At 53.0% G+C, this 16808-nt stretch overlaps 1 protein-coding gene across 6 annotated transcripts in view; it reads left to right on the top strand.

The window, feature by feature from the left end:
• Window positions 1-16808, top strand: part of NTRK3 (neurotrophic receptor tyrosine kinase 3) — a 323228-nt gene that overhangs the window by 85292 nt on the left and 221128 nt on the right. For all 6 annotated transcript variants that reach the window (XM_019726716.3, XM_019726715.3, XM_019726714.3 and 3 more), the window contains exons 4-8: window positions 6207-6275; window positions 14184-14341; window positions 15083-15225; window positions 15678-15819; window positions 16196-16492. In XM_019726716.3, coding sequence (XP_019582275.1) covers window positions 6207-6275; window positions 14184-14341; window positions 15083-15225; window positions 15678-15819; window positions 16196-16492 — 809 coding nt within the window. The remainder of the gene's footprint in view (window positions 1-6206; window positions 6276-14183; window positions 14342-15082; window positions 15226-15677; window positions 15820-16195; window positions 16493-16808) is intronic.

Genomic DNA, 16808 nt, shown 5'->3' with positions numbered 1-16808 from the left:
GCTCTGAGAAGTTCTGCAGCGTAAGCCTGTTTAACGTGGGTTAGTACAACACTTTTCACGCTGCATGAATTTCTTTTACCCCCTTGTGGTACCCATTAACGTTCTGCAAATCTCGGCTCCCCAAGAACTGACTCTGAGAAATCCTGGTTTCGCCCAGCACGGCGCCTCGTAGGAAAGCTGCCTCCCGTCTCCTGACGGACGGTCGAGGCACCAGTCACGTCACTTGAGATTTGATTAGAGAAAGCATTTTGGCTTCATTAAAGTTCATTAAATGAGCCATCCAGTGTAATTTAGCTGAATAAAAATGGCTTCAATGGTTTTAACCCCAACCCCCTTTTAGAGCCATTTAATTGAGGGGAAAGCAAACATATCAGTGATGTAGGAAAACATTTCTCGGCCTCGAGAAAAACGTTGGGCCTCAGCACCTGCTCCCTTGTTCTGGGCGCTGGATTGTAAGGAGTTGCCCTGTGAGGCGTCCTGGGTGGCTGGCAGCAGGCCTGGGTCCTGAGCTAGTGCGGTGCTTCCTTCCTTCCCACCCATTCAACCCGAGGAGGTTGAGGGCAGCTGCCTTGACTGTCCCTCGTGGTGGGCTGCAGCTAGCTCTGGGCTAGGGCTGACTGTGCACAAAGTGACAAGGTCAAGACCAGTGAGCTGTACGTTGCCTGGATTGCTCTTGGAGAAATGGGCAGTTTTCTGTCAGCCTCGCCCTTCTCCCAGGGTTTGTTCCTTTTCAGCAAACTGTGGGGCTGAGGCTTCCTCAGAGAATTCTCCTTTGTTGACTTTTCCTCCAGATTCTTTAGCCATTTCAAAAGAATCCTGGTGCAGTGTGATGGGGGTGGGGTGGGGGGAAGGGCGCTGGCTGCCTCCAAGAAGACCAAGGAGATACTTCTGTGGGAAGAGGGACAGGCAGGTAGCTGAGGGGGTGTTGGCTCTTAAAGAAAGAAGAATACCACCTTTGAAAAGGCTGCCTTCGTGGAGGAAGGAAGTAAGATTTACATTCTGATGACTGCAGCCAACAAGCTGCAGCCCTGGGAGGCCAGGAGGCACGCACAGATGTGCTCTGAGCCCACGCTGTGTCCAGAACGGTGCCTGTTGTGAGCAGCAGAAGGAATTCCCTAGAAGTCAGTGAGCATGGCATTGCCCTTGGGGATGCAAGCTGAACGGACCTCTGCTTCTCTGTCTTCTCTCCTGACCATGTGTTGCAGGAGTAAGGCTGATGTATGCCCGGGGGGAAGCCAACCCAGTGGACAGAGGTTGGGGCGTAGTGGCTGGAACCTGGTTGCAGAGCCTCTTCTGTAGAATGACGGGGCTTAGACGAGTGAGGGGGTGACACAACCATGACAGAGGCTCTCAGGGGTCACAGTTGTGCAGCCAGGTTGACTGTGTGGCAAATGAGGAGCTGAGAACAGTTGCATAGTTTGCTTGAGCTGCTATAACAAAAAAATCAGAGGACTGGGGGCTTCAACAACAGAAATGTATTTCCTTGCAGTTCTGGAGGCCACCAGTCCAAGATTGAGCTGTTGGCAGGGTTGTTTCTCCTGAGGCCTCTTTCATTGGCTTGTACACGGTTGTCTCTCTTCCCTATGTCTTCGCATGGTCTCCGTCCTGTGAGGCTGCGTCCCAATCTCCTGTTACAAGGAGACCAGTCCTATAGGATTAGGGCTCGCCCCAGTGACCTCATTTAACCTCTGCAAGGCCCCGTCTCCAAATACAGTCATACTCTGAGGTACTGGGGGTTATTGCTTCAATGTATGAATTTTGGGGGAACACAATCCGCTTATAGAACCGAGGTGGGAGGGGCCAAGGAGATGCAGCGGTGGAGTGAGCCCCCCAGGAGCAGGAGTGGGAGCAGGGTCAGCGTTTGGCCACCTGGGTGTGTGGCTCTGCTTTCCCTGGTGGCTGCATCGTCATCGATCGTCACTCCGGGTTGCGGAGTCTGGGCTGTGAGAGCCAGTGCAGGACAGAATTAATGGCTTTGTTTGGTAGCCTCAGATGAAGGATGCAGGGGCAGTGTCACGGAGCTTGATTTTGGGAGAGCGTTTGATGCATCACCTCGTAAAATCTTGCTTAGCCAATTAATTCCGGTGGTCAGGTGGCTTGGAGACTGGCCATTGACCCAAGCAAAAGTCAGAGGCGGCTGATAATGGATCTGTTCGGGAGGAGGCACCGGGAAGAGGCTGCTGCGGGCCCAGCGGCAGGATGCTTCTTAATTAGACTCTTGTCCGATGAGCAGGGGAACCAGCCCATCCATAGCCGATGACAGGTGAATACAGGTGAGGCGGCAGCTAGGAGGAGAGTTCTGTGGGTGGCCAGTCTGTTGGAGCGCCGTGCCTCAACTTCCCCATTGGTCCTGCACCATGGACACCTGTGAGGGCAGGATGGGCAGAGGCGTGCCCTGCCTGCCACGCGTGTATGTGTCTGTGGCAGGGCGCTGTGTACAGCTGTTCGGGTTGTGCCACTGCCCTCCTCCTGGGACTTGTGCAGCAGTGTCCCTTTCTCTGGGCACACACTGGGGGTTTACTTGTCTGTGTGTCGGTTGCTATGTTTCTGGGGGTGTCGCTTGTTGCCTGCGTTTTTGCATGAAGGCCACTCGGAGTCGTTCAGCGTTGGCCAGCAGCCTCTGAGCCCATGTGCTCATCTGTAACATGGAGATAATAGAAATACCTACCTTGCGTGGTCGCGGTAAATATTAAGTGAGGTCATAAGCATGAAAGTGCTTGGTAAGCCTTTGGTGAACAGCAACTGTTGATTGTGGTGGTTGAGCAGGGAGCCAGGAAGGTGCGAGAAGGAAAGCACCTGACTGTAGAAGGAGTAAAGGTAGCCTTTCACCCCAGCAGGAGGAGATGTGATCTGTGCACGGCAGGGCAGGTGGGGGCCGAGGGTAGGTACCAGGCCACCGCCCGTGAGTGCCACGGTGGCCGCTCCACCTGGCCCAACGACGGGAGGAATCCGGGAGCCCTTTCTCCTCCAGGTGGGGTGGGGTGGGGAGGAGACACCCCGGGAGAGCAGGAGCCCACCTCTCCCTCACCAGGTGACCCAGCCCCCTCCCTCCCTCCTCTAACTTGTAAGATAATGCTATTTCTTATTCTTTATTTGCCCGGAATGCCTGTTATTTTCTTTCTTTCAGAATCCAATTTTCTCTTGACATTTCTGCCTAATGTAGCAAAACATGACCTTTGTGAAAGGACATTGCTGGCAGCCTGCTCCCTTCCTCGGGACCCCCAGGAACTCCTGGACCCCTCCCTGGAGACAAGCCAGGGTTCCCACTTCACCCCGACTGTGTGTCCCCCCTCCTTCCTGCCAGCTGCTTCTGTTCGCCAGTCCTCAGCGACTCTGGGTTCCTCCCAGGACGCTGCCGCTCAGCGGTAGAGCCGTAGAACCGGAGCTTGGGGTCAGGGAGGCGCTGAAGTGGGCTGGGCAGCGCGGGACGGCTGGGCCTGGGCTGACTTTTGCTGTCCTGGGCGCTGCTGTGGGGCGACAGTAGCCAGGAACGGCAAAACAAAATGGAAGACTTCCACCTGGGTGATCCCCTCCCATTTACTGGAACACCCGAAGCCCGATGGCAACGGAGACTCACAGCGTGATGCTGAAACTTGTTGCCTTTGACCTCAGGTTCCAAGCGCCAGGTCCAACACCTAGTAGAAGGTCAGCGACCCGATGGGGGTGCCAAGTAGGAGGGGCCCCTGCAGGGGGCTGTAGGAGGGGCTGTCCCCAGGGCTGTCCTGCCGGGGGTCATCACGCAAGTCTACTTTCATTACCCCTTCCTCCTTATCAGCGGCGGGGGAAGCTTGCAGGAATAAGATGGACCATTGTTAGGGTTTGGGAGCTGAGGTTCCTGGGCTTTTAGTGAGAGCCTGGGCTGTCACACCAGCACTGGGTGCTGTCGCTCACAGCAGCAGTGGGCGAAAGTGCGGGAATGGGGTGGGGGGCTGTCCTAGAGAGGGCCGTGTGGCCTGAAGGGCTCTGAAAAGAGGGAGTGCTGCGTGCAGGGGACAGAATGGAGCCGGAAACTTGGGGACACCTGCCTGTGGTCCCCTTCCCTTCTCCACTGGTACCTGTACCCTCAGAATGGAGGCTACCTCTCCCTCCCAGTCATGGGCTGTCACCAAAGATGGGGCGCCTCCAATGAGAAGGGGAAGCCATGTCCCTTAGGCTGACCTTGTATTTGGATATCTGTCCCTGTAATGAGCTGTGACACTACCGTGTCACCCAGCCTGGGCTTCCCTTAGGAGCCAGACCCACGTGTCCAACGGGCTGCTCTCCCTCTTTGGGTCTCCAGCAGGCATCTCCAACAGTATTTGCAAGGGCAGGCTGTTGATCCCCACTGCACCCCCAAATGTGACCCGTGGCAGCCTCCCTCATCTTACTAGCTGACAGCACCACTCACTCAGGGCTCTGTCTCTCCTCCCCCAGATCCAATCCAGCAGGGAGTTCTGGCGGCTCTACACCCACCACCTAGCTTGACTCTGTCACTTAATTATCTCTACTTCCTCTGTCTGTCTGGAATGTTGCAGCAGCCCCCTAACTGGTCTGCCAGCTTCCAGTGTTGTCCTCCTGTTCCTACCAATGGCCATTACATTGTGCCCCTTGCCTCCTGAACACCATCCAGTGCCTTCCCGTTGCTCCTTAAAATAAAACCCCAACTGCTTATCATGACCAGCAAGCTGGGTGTGGCCTGTCCCCTCTCCTGCTTATCCCAGACCAGGCTCCCTCGACTTCCTTGGCTCGTGTCTGGCCCCCTGGTCCCTCTCAGGCCTTGGCACTTGCTACTGCCACCGCCTGTGGCACGCCTCCCTCGGCACTTAGCTCACCCCCTCTCTTCTCATCTCAGCTCCCAAGTGACCGTCTCAGAGGGCCCTGCTCTCAGCACCTGCTCTAAGTAGCCCTCTGCCTCTCCCACGTCACTTGCTTGCATCACTTCATTTATACCTTCACAGCTGCAATTCTCTTTCTTATTCATTTGTAACTTGAACGTAAATTCCAGAGGGACCTTATCAATTGTCCACCCACTCATTCCTCGGTGCAGCCTATATTTGGCTGTATACAAATATTTACTTGTAGAAATCATCTAAACATAGATGCACCTGGAAGCCTATGGGTGTGTGTATAAGCAAGAGTCTGTGTTTGCATTTATTACCTATTCGTCTAGTAGACACGCATACACACGTGCATGTGCATGTGGATAGATATGTACCTAGCCGAGTACATTGTTCCTGGGGTGCCACTTCAGTCCTTGCAGGGCCCAACTGCTGCCGTGAAAAGCTGCGATCACATCCAAAGTTGTTTGTTCAGCCTGGCAAAATAATAACTGTGGGTATGTTTCTTCTTTTGTTTGGAAGACTAATGGCTACTCCTTTCCCCTGTACATCCTGATGAGAACAATTAAACAGCCATTAGGAGGAGAAAAGAAGTGTGAACAAAAGGCCGAGGGCTTGATGGTTGATGGGCACCGTGGCTGGGGGAGGATGGCCTAAAGGAATTGTAGGTGCCGTGCAGAGATTTTTCGACTTGTATGAATGTAAAGGATGCTTGTTGGTAAAAGGGGACAGAGTTTGTTATGCGAGACGAGGCAGTCCTAGCGATCTACAGTACAGCACGGGGCATAGCTAACAATACTGTGCTGTATCCTTAGTCATTTGTTAAGAGGGTATGTCTTATGTGAAATGTTAATGTCATAAAAGACAGAGAGGGAGGAAACTTGTAGAGGTGATGATGGTTCAGTTTATGGCGATGGTTTCGTGGATGTATATGTCTCTTCAGACTCATCAAGATGTATACATTAAATGTGCAGCTTTTTGTAGGCCAACTACCCCTCAATAATAATAAAAGAGGAAGCTTGTTGACTTGTGTACCCTGAACACTCTCTGTCCTCCAGGGGGAAGGTGGCTTCAGAAAGGTTCCCTGAACTTTTATTGTGGTGGGAGGATATGGGAGAATGACCAAGAACATTTTAGTGGTGTTTTTTTTTTTTTTTGGTGGTTGTTGTTTTCTTGATATGTAAAATTTTTCCCATTCAAAGTCCCCAGAATCCTCTTGGGACCTGATCGGTGGCCTTGACTACTGGGAGATGTGTGGGCAGCCGAACAGAGCAGAGGAGAAGCACAGTGACAAAGCCCAGCTCCCAGGAAATGACCGAGCTTACAGCCGAGAGCATTGCCTACGCCAGATCCACCCTTTAATGCCCCCTTTATTTGTCAATCTTGCAGAAACCTGTCGAGTAACCGGCTCACCACACTCTCATGGCAGCTCTTCCAGACGCTGAGTCTCCGGGAATTGTAAGTTTGGTTTTGAAGACCATCCAAGTTAGTGGGGTGGTGGTAGAGGTTGGGTGGGGAGACGTGTCGAGCAGCGGAGCCACCGGAGGCTGGGTGTAACCAGAAGGGGCTCCTTGGGGTGGATGATATGAGGTGTACCATGTTCAGTGACAGCGAGACACCCAGTCACTTGATTTCTGATGCTTTCTGGGCACAATACAGTTCAGAAGACAGGGCTGTCACCTCTGAGCAGGACCTAGTTTTGTGATCTGTAGGTGATTAATCATAATAGTATCGATGCTTATAATAGTAAAGGGCATTTATCAAAGTACGATAAATAACATTTATACTGTATAGTTTTATAGATTGTCAGGCGTGCTTTCATTTACATGACCTTAGATTTATCATCAAAAGCGTCCTAGGAAGTAGGTTTTATTACACTTCCCATATAAAACATGTCTCTACCCTTGAAGGTGAGGGTTCTGAGCCCCCAGAAAGGCACGTGGGACACAGCCAAGGCCACATTGCTGGGGACTAACAGAGCCAGGACTTGAACCCAGGCCTCGACTTCAGATCGCATGTCTTGTCCCCTCTTGTGATCGGTCAGCACATGTGGCTTGAGCATGGGTATCCCAGAGGGGCTAAGGCCATGTGTTTATTCGATCTGCCTGTGGCTGCATTCTGAGGCTGGTCAGTGCACCCTTACGCCCCAGTCATTGTGCACAAACACATGTTGGATTGATGAGTGAAAATCCGTGATCACTGCTGGAAAAAAATAACTCATGTTGATGTGTGAGTCATTGCGACCATCTCTGGGCACCCAGGACAACATATTATGTGGAGGAAATAAGTCAAGGAATAAACTGAAAAGGAATTGAGGCGTGGATGAAGTTAAGGAGTCAGGGTTCCAGAGATACTGCTCACGTGTCCTCTTTTACTTGGTGACTCAGATCCGAATTCACTGAGTGCAGATTGCTTTACTATCTTTACCAAGAGGCAATCGCCTTGGATCCCTGCCCACACTGTTGGCCTTTCAGCTTGTTCTCCTTCCACCTGGTAAGAACTGAGCTCCCAGATGAGTCAGAGCCTTCCCTTTTCTGACCCACAGACCAGGGAGGGGAATATTTACACCCAGGTCCCCATCGCCCATCACCATGATGGCCTTGTATACCTTACCCATCCCCATGGACCTCAGTGCCCCTGTGACACTGAAACAGGCCGTTCCAAGGGATGGGAAGTACAGAGACTCCCACTGACAGTGTTGGCGAGTTTAGGGCAATACCGCGGTCGGTCGCTTTCCTTCCCTAGGCTTTTGCCCTCCCACCAGGCCACTCCTCTGGTGTGGGCACAGTAGGCACAGGGATCAGAGTTGTTTAGTCATATGTGGCTGCGATTTGGGTGTGTACCAACAGAAACTCCTACCCGAGTGTGGGAGAAGGTAAAGGTAAATATATACTTAATGGTTTATAAAACACAGAGAAACTAGACATCTAACTGTCAGACTGTTCCCCTTGAGGGCTTGTATTCATTACCATCGTCGTAGGTGGAAAAATACCTTAGAGATAAATTAACATGATGCTATGCTCACGGTAACGCTATTTCTGAGAGCGTACTCTGTGCCTGGCACTGTGCCAAGCCATGTAGTGAATTATTTATGTTATTTGACCTAATCCTTGTAACAGTCCTATAGGTCAGAAGTAATACTATCACCTCACCTTTCAGGGACACTGACAGGTACTTAGCAAGGTTAAGTACCTCGTTGAAGGTCACAGTATATGGACTCAATGTCTTGACCACAGTGCTCAGCTGTGTCCCAACTTTTTCGATCTGTTTCCAATTCAAGGGCCTGTTCTACGATAATTTTCAAAAAGTGCTAAATTGCAGTCTTTCCCTTCGTTGCCCGAGGCCTGAGCAGGGGCCCTGCCATAGGGAGCTAATTGGGGCTCTCTTTTTTGGGAGTCTTGCATCTAGTGCTCCCAGAACGCCTGCCCCTGTACGTCTGGGAGGCCAGGGACAGCGTCTCCCCAGGGGACATCTGGGCCCTGCAGTTGGCTGAATTATTGAGAAAACGTTCAGTGTGCCTTCTAAAAAAAAAAAAAAAAAAAAAAAAATCATTGGATGCAAAGCCAGTGGTGCACTGCCCTTAGATCTGTTTTCGTGGAGTTTTAGAAACAGTTGTTCCGTGGATATATATTTAAAGAAAATGTCAGATTTCTCTCAGAGCATCATGGGATTCTGCATTCATCTTTGCCGGGGATCAATAACCGGTGAGCTAGATGTGACTTACGGAGGAATGAAGACATTCCCTCCAGGGTAAGTCGGTGTCTGAGCCACCACATCCACAGAGCATTTCGTATCTGTCATATTGTTAAATAAGAAAAAAAAATTGTATTGGGAGATAAAGAAGCCCCCTCTAAGGAGCAATCACTCCGGTAGGGGTCTATTTTTTTGAGAAAGAATCGAATGTTGAGAGTGGAAAATTTATCTTTTGGCTGGAGGGGCCGTGTGTTGGCTCTTCACTGTGGCTGTGATTAAAATCCAAACAATCTCAGTTCCTGGCAAATGGAAAAGGGGGCAGTGTTTTCTTGTCCGACTTCCTGATTAGTCCGCATGGCGCCATCTGCCATGAGCCACCGAGACTGCCAGGGTCTGCCCAGTGGAGCCCGTGGGCTGGGGTGTGGGGCTGGGTCGGGGATTTCCAGGAAGAGGAATTTGGCCCTAGAGGAGAGGCCAGAGGGAGAGGGCTCTGTGTGCTCTGGCAGCCCGAAGAGTGAGGCTCGAGCGACCTTCTGCAGGAACAGAGGGGCAAACTAGGGCATTCAGCGATTTCTCAGCACTTTTTATTTCATCACTGCGGATCTCTGCCTACCCCAACCAGCGTCTCCCCTGACGGAAGGTCCTTGATGTAAGAACTGAGTGTTGGGACGCCCCATCGCAAGAGCTGGGTAGCTGTGATTTTCCAGTGGTAGAGACGGAGAAGGAAGAGCATGTGTTGAATCCCTGCTGTATACGAGGTCCTGTCTCATCCTTGGACCAACCCCACCAGGGCTTATGACCAGTTTTACAAATGAGGAATTTGAGGCTCGGCCAAGTTCAACAACTGGTCCAACATCACGTGACAGTAAAGGAGGACTCTAGGAATTAGTGTTGTGAATATGACCACCATCCAGACCTGCTCTTTCCTCATACAGCCCAGCCACACACCCCGCAGACCTACCACCTCCTTCCAGAAGCCACTCTCAAGATGGCGGCTCCCCTGAGTGGAATCAAAGGAAAAAACCCAATCACGGGAACATGTCTGGACGCTTGCCACATGCCCGAGGTTTCCTTTGCTCCTTTCTCAGTCACGTTTGTGAGAGGAAGGCTGTGGTCTTGGCCGAGCCGCGGGCCCACCACCTCTGTCCAGTGCAAGGATGGGTTCCTCTTCCTGAGAGGACTGGAAGCTTTCAAGACTTGCTCTGGAGGAGTCAGCACTATTTCAGCGGCACGGGTTTGAGGAAATTTGAGTTGGCGTTGCACAGGGCTCTCAGAAGTCTCTTGTTATGGCAAGATGGTGTCTTCCCTCACAGAGAAACCTGCCTGTCCGCACGTCAGCGCAAGAATCAGAGATTGTCTCAGAGACAAAGCATGAACTAGGAAGGAGGGAGGTTGGATTCGGAATCCCATGACATAATTTAGGCAAAGGCACGAGGTACCAGAGGATATGAACTCACAGCACAGAAACCCTCCAGAAATACCCCAAGGACCATTAGGCTTTTCTTAACACCCTGCACGCACGGAGCAGACATGATTAAAATAGATTGAAATATTTCATTTTCTTAAAGCAAAGTGATAATTACTTCTGGTATAATTTGCAGATTTAATCGACGTGGTGAAATATTACCTCAGTATCGGGAATGGGTTTGAGCTGATCCTGGCACTTTCCTTCTCCCAATCCGGGCCGTGACCACTTTCCACGGCTCTCTGGGAAGTCACTAAACAATCATGTTAATAATAGTGTAATTATAATAATAATCTCTGGTCTCTTTATAGCCCCTTTTAATTTCACCGAGCACGTTAACACATCACTAATCCTCATAAAAACTTTGCGAAGCAGGAAGGTCGAGAACAATCACCCCCATTTTACAGAAGTTCAAACAGAGCCTTGGAGAACTCCGTTACTTGCTGTGGTAGCTTCCTAGGGCTGTCTTCACATAGTGCCACCAACACGGTGATCTAAAACAACAGAAACGGATTCTCTTCCTGTCCTAGAGGCCAGAAGTCCGAAATCAAGGTGTCAGCAGGGCCACGCTCCCCTAAGCGGCTCCAGAGAGCCAGCCCTCCTTGCCTTTTCCAGCCTCATGGCTCCTGGTGTCTCTCTCCCTTGTGGCAGCACCTGCCTCCATCTTCACATGGCTCTTTCCTGTCTCTGTATCTTTGAGCTCTCCCTCCTTTCTCTTATAAGGACACCGGTCACTGGATTTAGGGTCCCCCCCACCCCCGCCGATCCAGGATCCTTAACATGGTTATATGTGCAAAGACCCTAATTCCAAATTAGGTCAAATTCACAGGTACTGGGGACGAGGACTGGGACATATTTTTGGGGGGCACTATTCAATCCACTGTGTTTGCCCCAGGTGTCACAGCTGGCTCAACTCAGGTCTTTTGTGTACTTTTGCTCCCATCAGAGTGTTGACATCTCCAGGAAGCCTGTGGTGGCCCTTGAGGCGTGCTTTCCTCTGTGACACCTGGGTCCCTTCCCCATTTTCCACTGCCTGGCCCTAGGATTTGCCCCTGGCAGCACCGATTCAGTGGAAGGGAGAGGAAAATCAGAGTGATAACTGGCGGAGAATCAGTGTTTTCTATACACCCAGTCTTGGCCTTGGCCGCGAAGCAATGTGTGTGGTGCACATGCCCAGATGGGGCTGAGTTAATCTGTGGGAGGCCCCCAGAGCCCTGTGCTCAGGCCCTGGGCCATCTTGGGGCAAGGGCTGGGTGTGTAAGCTTCGCCCTGAAGCAGCCGCTGTATTATTTTGGGGCCACCTGCAATATAGATGGAGAGGGAAGGCCTTACTGTAGGTTTCTTGACCGCCCCTGCACTCCTGGCTGAAGGCTCCTCTGCCAGAGCCCTGAGCTGACGCAGGACGGACGGCATCATTGAGACCCACGGCTTGACTGTCTCCGTTCCTGGCCCACCTTGGGGTCAGAAGCCTCTCTTGTCAGGATCCGCCAACAATGGTGGATTTGCCCAGGGATGGCCAGGGTGCCAGTGTTCTGAGACTCCAAATGCTCTCTGCTGTGTGTGAGCTTCGCTGTCTACGAGGCGAGTCCAGGGGGCTGGGGGTTCTTCTGCAGTTTCCAGAAGACTCTGGATTGGAGGAAAGGACTAGCCTTATGGTGCATCTTTTCCATTGGATCAGGCCCTGGAGGAAAAGGCTGGAAGGAAACAGAAACAGCTGTCGGTGTGCCGTGCCTGGCAGCATCTTAGATAGAGTCTCACCTAACCCTCCCGCCAGCCTCAGGACACCCTGGCCCTGGCCACCTTTCCGGGGGTCCCTGAGATGTTGGCATATGCAGCAGGGCCGGGCTCAGACCAGACGCAGGACTGAATAAAGCACCTGTGGCTTGAAGCAGCCCAGCCCAGCCCCTCACTCGTCTAGGGTGTTCCACCCAGGTGGATAATTTGTATTTTTATGACTGCTTAGTAATGAATGACCACATCTTGTCAAATAAACAGCTGGGCAGACCATGCTGACCTCATTCAGGTTGCATATATTCAAGCATCTACACCCTAGTGTCATTCCAGCAGGCCTGCCAGGTCCCCCCCTGCAGCCTCTGCAGCCCCTAAACACGACTGCAAATGGCCATCCCACCTCCTCAGGCCTCCCTCCCCCCCCCCCCCCCCCGCCCCACACACCTGGCAGCGGATGTGACCTGCTTTTCCTAAGGAAGCCATCAGACGTCTCCTTGCCCCTGCCTCCGCCTTGTTGCCAGGGTCACATGGGTGATGCATGTCAGGCCTTCAGCCTGGTCTGGGCACACGGGAAATGTGATGCGAACGTTACTATCTGCTTGTTTTACCGCTCTCTCCCATTTTGCCCTGTGTACCTGTTCTCCCTCATCTCTCAGCACGGAGGCACCTCGCCTTAACCCAGGGCAGACACCTCCAAGGCTTGTGGACCTCCCCCTTCCCTTTCCTCCTCTAGGACCTCATTCCTGCCTCCCCACCCCACTTCTAATATGGGGTATAAAGTACGTGGGTTTTGGGGTCCGACAGGCTGAGGTTTGAAACCCTGCTTTGTCACACACCAGCCAAGGCACTTTGGCATGTGACCTGACCCCTCCACACATGACATGGGCTCCCTCTTCCGCGTGGGGGCAATACTGGCCCTCTCCTAGGCTACTTGTGAGAAGCAAATGCTCAATAAAATTTGGGTCCCTTCTTGTTTTCTGCAAGAGTATGGTGTACAGGGAAAAGTCGCGAGTGCTTTTAGACTCGGAGAATATGACGCAGAGGTGCTCGCACATTCTACCTGAGGTGTCCCGTTGTCTAGAAAACACCGATTTCCCACAGAGACCTCACTTTTCCAGAAAGCTGATTAATTCTGATGCATGCTTCACTGCTTTGGAATTGACCAGTTGTCAAAAATATCCCGGTCTCAGGGCAGTTACCCGGTGCCCCCTCTCTGGGCACCGACAAATTCATCTCCTTCCTGCTCCAGAAAAAGAGTCATGGTCCCCCCACGTGATCCAGGCATGCAGATTTATGGGGTGCCCTTTACTTCAGCTAATGCCTTTCATTGTCCCCCTAATGATATAACCCCATCTGGAGGGGAGGTAACTCACTCTAAGTCACAAGAAAAATTACTGGAGAAAAAAGGTCTTGAACTTGTCTCTTCTCCCATCAGACATTCCTCTTCCCCAAGCTAAGTGCTCCTGGAGAACAGGGATTGCCTTATTCATCTCTGTATCAACAGCACTCAGCCCGCAGCCAGACGTGCAATAGGTGCTTATTAAAGATTTTGTTGAATTTATGAAGGAATAAATCTGATCCCAAGATGGGCTTTGAGCAGATCCTGGAAATAATGAACCACCTACTCCCTCGGGAGAATAACTCTTCCCTCCCTCTCTCCATCTCTCCCTCTCTCCCTCCCTCCCTCCCTCCCTCCCTCACTCCTATTTGTTCAACAGGTATTTATCTGGCAGTTGTAGGTAGCGGAGATACAGCAATGAACTCAATAGGCAATGTCTCTGCCCTCAGTGGAGATTTTTTTTGGTGGGGGGAACAGATAATACACAAGCAAATAAATTTTTTACATGATGCCGGGCAGTGACAAGTATTAGAAGAAAATAGTTAAGGCAAGGGAGGGGGCAGTGTTAGGGCGTGTTGCTCAGAGAGGACCATGTGATTCCTCAATGAGGTGAGGGAGCCAATCTGACAGGTATGGTATGGATACGACCTCTGCAGGCAGAAGGGACAAGTGCAAAGGCCCTGAGGCAGGGGCAGGTGGGTCTGCTAATGAACTTGACGGACAGCAAGGTCAGGGTGGCTGGAGAGGGGGAGTGCGGGTGAGGGAGAGAAGAGTTCGGGGGGGCGGAGAAGGGCAGACACTGTGGGCCTTTGACTGTCAGTGAGATGGGAAGTCATTGGGCAGTGTTGAGAAGAGGGGCATCCCAAGCAGACACGTTTCAAAGGGTCTCTGCCCAGTGAGTTAGGTGGAGTGGATTTCTTTCTTTCAAATGAGTTTATTAGTTTAACAACCACATACATTCATGGGCTTACAGTGTTTTCTTGTTGTTTTGTTTTTTTACTTCTTTCGAGACCTTGCTGAACCCCTTCTGTCCTTAACCCCTGAACAATGGGTGGGGGCCCCTTGGCCTCACAGCCCTGGGAGGGAGCGGGGCCATCTTCGGTTCAGGAGCTCCCTTCCCCTGTCGTCTTGCCCACAGGAGATTGGAGCAGAACTTCTTTAACTGCAGCTGTGACATCCGCTGGATGCAGCTGTGGCAGGAGCAGGGGGAGGCCAGGCTGAACAGCCAGAACCTCTACTGCGTCAGCGCCGAGGGCTCCCAGCTGCCCCTCTTCCGTATGAACATCAGCCAGTGTGGTGAGTGAGCCCCCGGCCCCACTGCCTGCCGGGAGTGGCCCTCAGATCCCAGAGATGGCACCGCACGCACCCCAGCCCACAAAGCCCGTCCTTCCCTTCCCTGCCGCCCTCCCAGCCTTGAACCTGTCTTGGGTGCAGCTCGGCTCGCCTCTTACCTTCTTGGTCATTCGGGTCCCTTTGTCAGCCAGGCACAAAGAAGCTGGTTTCAGGAACGCAGAAGGGGCTTAAGTGTGTCCCTTTTTATCAAACCAGAGTCCTTCCTCTCTGGGAGTTACTTGTCATCCAGACCTGACGGAGTGTAGCTCACAGGGTGGTCTCCAGACCGCCCGTATCAGGCCCATGAAGGTGCTTTTAGAATGCAGATTCCTGGGCCCAACCCCAGACTTAGGAGATCAGGACGTCTGGGGATGGTCCCAGAAACCTGAATGTCTAACACACTCCCCATGGGAGTCTGAAGCAGGGCACATTTTGGAGCACCAGCGCCCAGGGTGGAAGGTGCCCTGAACTTCTTGCTGGAACTGCAGTCCCTGAGCAACTGCCACGCTCCCCCCCGCTCCGTGCCATGTCTGAGCCTTAAATTCGGAGTTCTGATGTCTGCTGGGGAGGTGGTGTGACACTTCTGGGACTGGAGGGTCCCCAAGACGGGGGTGCTGGGCAGAGCGAGAAGTGCCACCATGGCCCCTGGGACTAAGTTGTGGTGGTGAGTTTGGCTGTATTTCTCCTGCCCTGTCATCCCGCCAGACCTTCCTGAGATCAGTGTGAGCCACGTCAACTTGACCGTACGGGAGGGTGACAACGCCGTCATCACTTGCAATGGCTCTGGGTCACCCCTGCCAGATGTGGACTGGATAGTGTCTGGCCTGCAGTCCATCAACACCCACCAGGTAGGTGTCTGAGCCTCTGGCCCCATCGGGAGACTGGGGACCCATCACTTTTTAGTCTTAATGAGCTAGATCATGATTAGAAGCAAGAGATGCAGGAAGGAAGGAAGAAGAGGGAAAGTCTGTGGTCCTGTCTCTCCAGAAGGGAACATGTAGACTTGGGCTCCAGCCCCCTGCAACATTTTCTAGTCAACTTGCTCTTAAACGTGCGATGAAACCTCTCTGTACCTTAGTTTCCTTGTCTGTAAAATGGGTAGAGTGCTGCCATCAGGTAAGTGTGCGGATGTTCTGAGCTCTTAACGAGAGAGCCCGGCCCTTGGTCAGTGTGCCTTCCCCAGAAAATCCTCCTGCGCCTTCCAGTCCCCTTTTCTTTTGATTCCGGAAGCTGTTTGGGGGTTAGGTGGTGGGGGCCCCCTTTGCAGTAGCTGATGGTTGTCTTTTTTCTGGGGTTTCAGACAAATCTGAACTGGACCAACGTACATGCCATCAACCTGACGCTGGTGAACGTGACGAGCGAGGACAACGGCTTCACCCTGACGTGCATCGCAGAGAACGTGGTGGGCATGAGCAATGCCAGCGTGGCCCTCACCGTCCACTGTGAGTGGGCGCCACTTGGGGGGTGGAGGGGACGCCAGCGTCATGGGCCTGCTCTACCAGGGTGGGGGCAGGGAGGGGACGGGAGCGGAAAGACTGTTGTAGGGCCTGACTGAGCAAGTCAGTCCTGGACTAGTGACCCCAGAAATGTGCCCCTGTCCCTCAGAAGAAGCTGTGCCTCCCACTCAGCTCCGCCTCCCGGGCGCTCCTCACTGGGCCGAGCTCTGCCTTTTGTTAGGTCCCCCACCGACCTGAGAGGGACCCCTCCAGGGAGCTTGGTGAAGACAGACTCTCCTCCCCTCCTGACGGCGTGGTGGGGGCCGCCCTGGGTGGGGAAGCACCGGGGTGCCCAGGGGCTTCAGCGGGCCTCTCCCGGCAGACCCGCCGCGCGTGGTGAGCCTGGAGGAGCCGGAGCTGCGCCTGGAGCACTGCATCGAGTTCGTGGTGCGCGGCAACCCGCCCCCGACGCTGCGCTGGCTGCACAACGGGCAGCCCCTGCGGGAGTCCAGGATCACCCGCGTGGAGTACTACCAGGAGGGCGAGGTGGCTGAGGGCTGCCTGCTCTTCAACAAGCCCACGCACTACAACAACGGCAACTACACCCTCATCGCCAGGAACCCCCTGGGCACCGCCAACCAGACCATCAACGGCCACTTCCTCAAGGAGCCCTTTCCAGGTGAGGGGGACCCATTCCTCCCGGGAGCTCAGGGTGGGGGGCAGGCCTGGTGGCCCCAGTGGAGAAGCAGCATCACTGCTGGTAGTTCCCACGGAACCAAACCCACACAGGGGCTTACCCAGCCACCCCCAGCGTTTTGTGTCAGCGAGACCAGTCTCTTTTGCAGTAGCTGTCCTAGTACATACCCCTGAGAAGGACACACACAGTCGTGCCTGTAGGGCATCTGTGTCATGGGAGAGAAAGCCGGGACCTGAGAGCTGGACGAGAGGGCAGAGGATCTTGGCTCGGCCTTCCTTTGCTGGGTGACTCCGGGCTG

Source organism: Rhinolophus sinicus, chromosome 13 (assembly GCF_057876585.1).
Source record: "Rhinolophus sinicus isolate RSI-liver-muscle chromosome 13, RSI-T2T, whole genome shotgun sequence".
NCBI lineage: Eukaryota > Metazoa > Chordata > Mammalia > Chiroptera > Rhinolophidae > Rhinolophus > Rhinolophus sinicus.
Note: the sequence above shows the minus strand (reverse complement) of the source record. Positions and strands in the feature narration are given on the sequence as shown.